The 8,859-nt window shown below is 40.2% G+C and overlaps 1 protein-coding gene across 1 annotated transcript; it reads left to right on the forward strand.

The window, feature by feature from the left end:
• The first annotated feature begins 483 nt into the window (after positions 1 to 483).
• LOC147445825 (ammonium transporter 3 member 1-like) lies at positions 484 to 2,809 on the forward strand. The gene is made up of 3 exons (XM_086526109.1): positions 484 to 1,143; positions 1,217 to 1,502; positions 2,268 to 2,809. The coding sequence occupies exons 1-3, from the start codon at positions 484 to 486 to the stop codon at positions 2,807 to 2,809; spliced, it is 1,488 nt and encodes a 495-aa protein (XP_086382235.1).
• The last annotated feature ends 6,050 nt before the right edge of the window (positions 2,810 to 8,859 follow it).

Genomic DNA, 8,859 nt, shown 5'->3' on the forward strand with positions numbered 1-8,859 from the left:
ACTTAATAATTTTCTTAATACACTCCCCTAATCATATGATTAAGTCAATTATGTCGGTAAATCTGTCCCTATGGACATAGTCACTAACTTAAGCATTTAACTTCCACTACTATGGCTACCAATGTGGGCTAAACAACTACAAAATCAAAGATAGCTCATCAATATTCCCAGCAAAAGATAGCGATTTCAGTGGGTGCGTAAAGACCCGGGTTCGTCGATCCTAGCTGCATTACAAAGGATTCTTAACCAAAAAAAAAACCCTCAAATGCCCATCATGATGAACATTAAATACCTTACATGCTCACTTATAGCTAAAGTTAAATTTTTTATTTGATTTTGGGCATTTTAGAACACAGAAAAATGCAGGCATTTCACATGGTTTTGTTTTTCTGTGTGCAATATAGGAGGAGCTCAAGCTGCTGAGATCGGGCCGAGGCTAATTATTCCACATCTGCGAGACAAATTGCCAACTGACTTGTCAGCATGGCAGCACCTCCTGTACCAACTGTGCCTATAGCATATCTAAACAACTTGCCTTCGTTGCCCTTATGGCTAAACAAAGGGGACAATGCATGGCAGATGACCGCCGCGACTCTCGTTGGCATACAAAGCATGCCAGGTTTAGTCATTCTGTATGGCAGCATTGTCAAAAAGAAGTGGGCCGTCAACTCCGCATTCATGGCACTGTATGCATTTGCGGCTGTGCTCATCTGTTGGGTCTTGTGGGCCTACAAAATGGCATTCGGCCAGCAGCTACTACCCTTCGTGGGCAAGCCAGGGCAATCCCTTGCTCAAGACTGGCTTGCCAACCAGGCATACATCCCCCATAGCACACACTATCACAAAAATGGTGAAATAGAGACGGCGGAAATTGCGCCTTTCTATCCCATGGCTACCATGGTGTACTTCCAATTCGTGTTTGCGGCAATCACGCTCATCCTTATCGCTGGGTCACTGCTTGGCCGCATGAACATAAAGGCTTGGATGGCCTTTGTGCCTCTGTGGCTGACCTTTTCATACACAGTGGGCGCATATAGCGTGTGGGGAGGCGGGTTCCTCTTCCATTGGGGTGTCATGGACTATTCTGGAGGCTATGTCATTCATCTGTCGTCAGGCGTAGCCGGGTTTACGGCCGCGTATTGGGTATGCATTTTTTTTTGTGAGAAGCACTCACAAATGGTGATGATGATGATGGGCTATGGTGCATTCATGACAGGTTGGACCGCGGCTTAAGAAGGACCGTGAGAGGTTTCCACCCAACAATGTACTGCTGACCCTTGCGGGCGCGGGGCTGCTTTGGCTCGGGTGGGCTGGCTTCAATGGTGGGGACCCGTACTCGGCCAACATCGACTCCTCTGTCGCCGTGATCAATACCAATGTGTGTGCTGCTACTAGCCTGCTTGTGTGGACCACGCTGGATATCCTGGTGTTTAAAAAGCCGTCGGTGATAGGGGCAGTACAGGGCATGATCACCGGCCTGGTTTGCATCACACCTGGAGCAGGTGCTCTCTCTCTCTCTCTCTCTCTCTCTCTCACTCAATCTGAGTTCAAAGACTTCCTCTCGACGTTTTTTTCTTCCCGCTCTTTCCCTCCGCGAGACATCTTGAGTTCAAAACTCGTCCATAGTAAAATGGGAACTCTCTCTCTCTCTCTCTCTCTCTCTCTCTCTCTCATGGGTGTGTGTGTGAGAGAATAAGGAGAGGTAACTGAAATAATCTCTCAATCACCCAAGTGTGGTAGATTTGTTATCGTAGTTGCCTCTTGAATAACAGGTCTTCAGCGCAACACTACATTAAAATCTTCTCTCTCTCTCTCTCTCTCTCTCTCTCTCTCTCTCTCTCCTATTGAGTAGGTGTGTGAGAGAAGATTTAAAAATATTCTCATGTAGGAAAACGGAGTCCTTTTCAATGTTTATCATACAATGCATAACATCATGAGCTTCTTCTCAAGAGTCACCACATATCTAGCTAGGTAGGATTGGGGGCAGGTGACCACCGGTCCCCCCCACCGGGCTGGTGATCCCCTGCCCCCAATCGCACCTAGCTAGGTATGCGATGCCTTCCTCAGAGAAGCTCCTGATGTTGAGGTAAGTCACAATGTGGGAATTATTGTGAGAATTTATCCAAAACGTCTTGTGCATGTGGTGAACCCTTGGATTTAGTACTTGACCTTCAAGTGCTTTGCCATATGCTTTCTGCCTCTCCTCCCACACACATACACACAATCTTTAAAAATGTTCTCACATTCTTCATTGTTGTTGCTTGTAGGTCTTGTACAAGGATGGGCCGCCATCCTAATGGGGATGGTGTCCGGTAGTGTGCCATGGTTCACCATGATGATTGTCCACAAGAACTCGACACTGCTAAAAAATGTGGATGATACACTTGGAGTATTTCATACACATGCTGTTGCGGGCACTCTTGGAGGGGTGTTGACGGGCCTATTTGCGCAACCTACATTGTCTAGCTATTTCCTTCCTGTCACAAACTCTCGTGGTACATTTTATGGAGGAGAAGGGAAGTTCCAAGTGTTCAAGCAAATTGCAGGGGCTTTGTTTATCATTTCTTGGAATGTGGTTGTGACTAGCATAATTTGCCTTGTTATCAAGCAAGTGATCCCGCTCCGAATGTCTGAAGAGGAGCTCTTGATTGGAGATGATGCAGCACACGGCGAAGAGGCCTATGCTTTATGGGGTGATGGGGAGAAATACGAAGGTTCTAGACACGGGTATGGCCTTGAGGAGGGTATCTACAGGGGTTCCCATCAACCAAAGGTGGAAGAGCCCATGTCTACCACACACGATACATAGAGATACTGGAAACTTGAAGTCTTCTTTAAGGATCTCCTTTGGAGAGATGGCTCCTAGGCCATGTCTCTTGCTCCCCATATCTTTCTCTGGCAGTGTCTCTGTCTGCATCACTCATTAAACTCGTCTTCACCTAACTTGCATTTTGGAATTTTCAATAGGCTAAAACAATTACCACACCATTTGTAGTGTGATGAGGCATTAATAATCCATTGTAGAGAGCAAACTTTTGATACACTATAGAGCCCTAGACCCAATTCATCCCCTACATCTCTCATTTTTTCTTTCTTTTCTTAATCGACCATTTAAAAAAAGAAAAAGAAAAAAAGATAGATTTTTTTCCTTTTCTAGAGAAGGTAGAAGCATTATTTGATCTTTAGAATAAAAAGAATAGGTGTTATTTCAAGCTCTAGTTTCTTTTTTCCTGCGTACATCGACTATGATGTGATATTATTGTGTTCACTTGGCAAATTTCTAATTAAGCAAGAAATACCTCACATGTTTATTTGCTAATTAAACACATATACATGTTACACATGTTTTCAAAAGACAAAATTAACGGCATGTTGCACATGTTCTCAATGAATAGCTTCCTTGGTCATAGTTGGGCAACTGTTGGACTATCTAGTGGCAAAACTTGAAATTTTCTTTGTAGTAAGAAATTATGCACCTTTAGCTTTACCAAGTTCAACCTGTATGCATAAATTCCTCGCTTACAGTTCTGCCTTCTTTTTGCAACAATAGCCCATGAGGGATACTTAGTACCATCCAATCTATCCTCAGCATTCCATACATGATATACATGGTAGTTGTTGACCAACTGTTGCAATAGATATCTTGGCATAAGAAAAATTGTATAGAACCAATCTATGCTACATGCATAATGCAAACAATATTTTTCTGACCTTATTCTACAATACTGAAACTTGCCAACCTTTTTGTACAAAAGGACAAAAAAGTTTGTGCAACAAGCTATAGGGTAAAGGAGCCAGTTGTAACACATGTGCCTTTTAAAAGTCATGCACGTCCCAATTTAGAGACAAAAATTTGGAATATGCTAGGAATCTTGCTTATGTGTCAACGTGTGATTTGCTGAAAATTGTACCACTACTGGGCCTTGGGTGTTTCTAACCCTTAAAAGACCTCAAAATTTAAACTTTCTGGAATTGACTGCCCAGATTAAATCAAAAAAATATCAATCTTGGTATTACCTACTCCACCTTTGCATGAGGAATGTCATGCAAATTTCAAAATTCAAATCTGACCAAATTTGCAAAATCCCACCCAAAATTACACTTTTTTTCTTGAGTGTCTCTAAACTGGCTCCTTTACCCTAGTAGCACCCTTGAAGTATTAGTTGAGCCAAACACACCTTGAAATTTTAGTTTTATTTAGTTGAGATGAAGTAATTTGTTAGAAATCTTGCCACAAAGTAAGAGTCTGTTGCAATACCAAAAGTGGTCAGTAAATCATAACAATCTTTATTCTTTTAGTTTGTTAAAGGACCTTGTCGCAAAGTGAGAGTTTGCTCTATGATACCAAATGTTGGGGCTAAGATTATATGAAAGGTGGGCCATGGACGCCCTTAACCCCTTGTTGCCTCAAAAGTGGTGAGTAAATCGTATTGATGTTCATCCTTTTAGTAAGGCATAATCACATATCTTCAATGTGTTGATGATTGACTATCTCTAAATTATTGGTGACCCATTCTCTACATAACTAGTAGATCTCTTGATTTGGTTTGACTGACACCTTTGAAGCTTATGGTATCCTTCTAGCATTATGATAGACCCCAAGGACTAAATGCCCTAAATTTTTAGGAGTAGACTAATATATCACCAACCTAGAATGTTGGAGTCTAACTTAACCAATTGGTTCATCTCAAGAGAATGCTATTAATGCATGTCCTCAAGCTCAAACGCTCTACTCAAGACCCAAGGAATGGGAACACCCCTCTCCCTTCATTAATCAAACATTTTACCTCAACTGTAAGCAAGTCAATGGTGCTCAATCCATCTTGAAGTGATGGCACGTAGCACTACACTCTTGAGATATATACCTCTTGCAATGAATAGCTCAAGCGATGCTTAACACTAAAGTCTTTTGTAACCTTGCACATCCTTAATTGTCACAAGCAAAGCGGACATGCAAGATATTCAAAGAGATTTGAAACCAACAATATGCACTTATTTGATGAGAGATACACTTATCAACACAAAAGACTCAATGCTGAGATTAGAGAGAGATGAAATCCTTATTGCAACAATGTCCCACCCTTATGCATAAGAAAGCATGAAGGAGCTCATTGCGTACACTCCAAGAGAAGGAGATCGAGTGAGAGAGCTAAGGTGCTCCTTGATAGTGACAAAGATTAAGCTCATATACAATGGATATTCATAAGCCCAAAAGGATTGGAGCCCTCAAAATAACAAGACTTGGGATTTTATAACAATGAGCAGCTTATAATTCTAGGGTTCACATTCTCTCCACATTTGATTGGCCACAACCACTTAAAATTGACCCAACCTCTAGAAATAAGGTGTTGTGAGCTTTGATCACCCAAGGACTTCTTGACCTTCTCTTTCTATGAACAAGGGTTTCATTACAATCGCATGTAGGTTTTCAATAATTACAACCCCAAATAATGAAAAAATGGTGTGTCACAAGGCAAAAGTTAGAGCCAAAATGTGGATAGTTTCGGGCATTCATAGTTCTAATTGCATAGCTTAAACACACTTAATTGAATACTCAAGATCTACTGAGATTTGGCCAAAGTAATGAAAATAACCATAACTTGACTATCCCAAAGCTTGATACAAAATGCTCTACTTCAATGTGTGTAGCTAGGGTTCCCTATGATTGAGAGATATTTTACCAACTAGAGGATAGAACCATGGGAGTGACTAAAGGTTGGAATCCACGGCCCATACAAATGACTAATGATAGGTGAGAGGGTATAACTCCAAGTGACAACAATGAAGGGCAAGCAACAAAAATAGCAAGGAACCATGCAACACGAGAACAACTACAAAATTTCAAATTCTAAATCACAGATAAAATGTTTGTAAGATGCTTGGACTTCTTCTACCACATGAGGCTTTTGTTTGCCTTTTGAGTCTGGGCCCTAGAGCATTTGGATGGTGTATTATTTGTCTCGCCACAATGAGGGCAAGGGTTCTTAGTAAAGGAACCCTTTGCATAGTGACCTTGGCTGCCACATTCTGGCCTCATTTTGGCACCTCCTTCCCTTAGAACATAAAACATAGGCCGTACTTGTGAAGACATTTTCTTCGTCATTGCTTGTAGTAGGGCTAGAGTTTGATACTCTAGTTGTTTTATTCTTGTTCTTGAGGATGTTTTTCTCTTCTTATTGCAAATTGATGGATGACATTCTCAACTTGCAGAATGGGTGCCTCATCCTTAAGAAGAGTGACTATTTGGTAAAAATCCTTATTCTTGAAGGGACTTGAGCAGCACAACAAGCTTGTTATCTTCTTAAAAAATGCACACAAATTAGTAGTAAAAATAGAGCTCAACCTATGATAGGGATAGAAAGATACTTTCCTTCATGTAACATTGAGCCAAAGCAAGAAATTCTGAAAAAATTCTGGAGTTCTTGGCTTTGGCCCCAAAAAAATTCTCCATCTCTGTCAAGCTTCAAAGGTTGTGCCGGCCTTTTCCAAGGAATGAACAAAGTTATCATCCATAGCAATGAGGATGATTCCACGTGATTTTTCATCCTTTTGCCAAAACGATTTTGAGGACTTCTAGTTTGGATGGTCTCACCTATCCTCGTAGGTTTAAGAAAAAAGGTTTTCATTTTTGAGCTAGTCTCTAGGCCTTCTAAAAAAGACTTTGAAATTTTAAGCACCTTCCTGACCCATTAACGATGCATAAGAACAGGGATCTTCCCTAGGAGAAGAGGGCAATGTCTACCATTCTTACAAGAGAATCATTGCAAGATCATCACCATAAAGGTATGTACGAAATAGAAAGACTTTGAAAGTTTAAACACCTTCCTTACCCATGAGTGATGCCTAATGAGAGTGAATAGGGGTCTTACCCTATGAGAAGATGACAATGTCTATCAGTCTTACAAGAGAATCATTGCAAGATCATCACCATAAAGGTAATTATAGCATTAATATCACATGAAAAATTAAGGCACATTAAAAAAATTCTATGATCATTAACTATTAGATAATTAAGGAGATAAATATGAATTAATGAAGTTTTACCATATCTAGTTTGGTGCTTTCACAAAAGAGCAAAAGTGTCAGGTTTCACACCTAGTTTCAACCGTACACATAGAGCACCAATGGCCATGAGGTTTACGGAAGATGTTTAGCTTCTAGATATCAATTTTTTTCCAAAGGGCTTGAGCCAATTTGAGCAGGTTAGGAGCACTGAGCATCGAATTTCTTGTTGTGTGAAACTCTGTTAACAGTGACAGATTGAAGAAAGTTAGCGAGATGGTACCTAAATTCTAGCAACTAATGATGTAGGATGGTTCAACTCTAGTTAGTGCAAATTTTGATGTTGGCCTCCAAATTTCCACCTATTGAGCAATATGAGTTTGCCAATGGAAGGGTACTCCCTTTTTGTACTTTGTAGAAGAGATGTAGGGTTTCTATTTCCTACTTTACATGAAAAGGTAGGTAAGGTTACAAATTTCACATTTGAATTATTAAATTAATTACTAAGCTTAAGGAATGAATAGAGAAAATTAGGATCCTACATGATGCGCTAATTATCTTGCCTAGAGATGTCCTAGGATTTGTGAGATGAGAAGTAGTAACTCTTATAGGGCTCTGATACCACTGGTTAGAGATTAGAGCGGATATATAAGGGTTATATTTGTAGTGTTAATGACATAAATTAAACATACTTAATTCAGTAGTTAAAGCTCTAATGAAAGCTAGCCAAGATAATGAAAATACACATGACTTGATAAGTCCATAGCTTGATACAAAATGTTTTAATATAATGCATGTGGTTGAAAGCAAGCGATGGTGGTACAAAATTGGTTGTCCTTGACAGTACCTTTGACAAATCTTATCGATGCAATTTATCAAAGTTCCAAAAGAAATCACTTATCATATTGTATATCGTTGGATACATCTTGGAAAGAAGAACGTAAAAAAACAAACTCCGACAAGTTTTGACACAAGCTACAAAAATTTTACTGATCCCCACTTTTTCATTAGTGCTAATAAGGTGCAAAAATAACTGGTCCTTTTTTTGTACCACCAAACCCTGCTTTTAGCCATGTAGAGAGAGAGCCATTTTAGAGCATTTGGAGTAGCAAAGTTCCCTAGATTGAGAGATACCTTACCAACAACTAATTATGGGTCCGATTGCAAGCCAGAATCCACAATCCACACAAGTGGATAATAATAGGGGAGACAATATAACTCCAAGTGGAAAGGGGTGCACACCTCTTGGAGAACATACATGATAGATACATTGAAAATCTAGAGGGCATGAAAATGGAAGGAACAAAGCATTCTCTTGCAAGCATTCAGATCTAAATGCATCTCTTCCCCCATGCATAGCTTCAATTGACCTTTATACCTCAATATTATCCTTTAATGCTAGTGTGCAACTTTGGCATACATATTTATGTGTCTTATGTCTTAGAAGGTGCACCTCCCCCAATTAGTTTGGCTCTCCGTCCTCAAAAGTTGCATCATGTGTAACTAGTTTATTTGGGAGGACCCTATTGCCCCTTGGTGGCTTGATGCTTGCGAAGGTGGACAAGCATCCCGAATCCATTTTTGTGGTTGTTCTTACTGTGATAAAGGGATTGGGCCTATCATTGGTGTTTGTGGAATCTCTAGTGGTCATGATAGTTGCGTGGCATAGGCTCTTACTAGTAGTGGGGCCAAAGGTAGTGATGCAAGATGCAGAGGGCAACTCGGATGTTGTTACAAGCGCTAAATTTTCTTTCAGTGATTCTAGTTTTTTTGTTGTTCACCTTCGTGTCTCACTTTATATGTATCTATCTATTCCCACCTTTTTAGTTGGAATTAATCATTCAATAGTGTGAAAAT

Source organism: Adiantum capillus-veneris, chromosome 12, assembly GCF_014529385.1.
Source record: "Adiantum capillus-veneris isolate H3 chromosome 12, ASM1452938v2, whole genome shotgun sequence".
In the NCBI taxonomy this organism is placed as follows: Eukaryota; Viridiplantae; Streptophyta; class Polypodiopsida; order Polypodiales; family Pteridaceae; genus Adiantum; species Adiantum capillus-veneris.

What these genes read in the sequence shown, in the direction of transcription:
- LOC147445825 (XM_086526109.1), top strand. Translation starts at nt 484, where the DNA reads ATGGCAGCACCTCCTGTACCAACTGTGCCTATAGCATATCTAAACAAC. An exon ending in GGTTTACGGCCGCGTATTGG is followed by an intron (nt 1,144 to 1,216) that starts GTATGCATTTTT and finishes CATTCATGACAG; the next exon opens with GTTGGACCGCGGCTTAAGAA. An exon ending in TTGCATCACACCTGGAGCAG is followed by an intron (nt 1,503 to 2,267) that starts GTGCTCTCTCTC and finishes TGTTGCTTGTAG; the next exon opens with GTCTTGTACAAGGATGGGCC.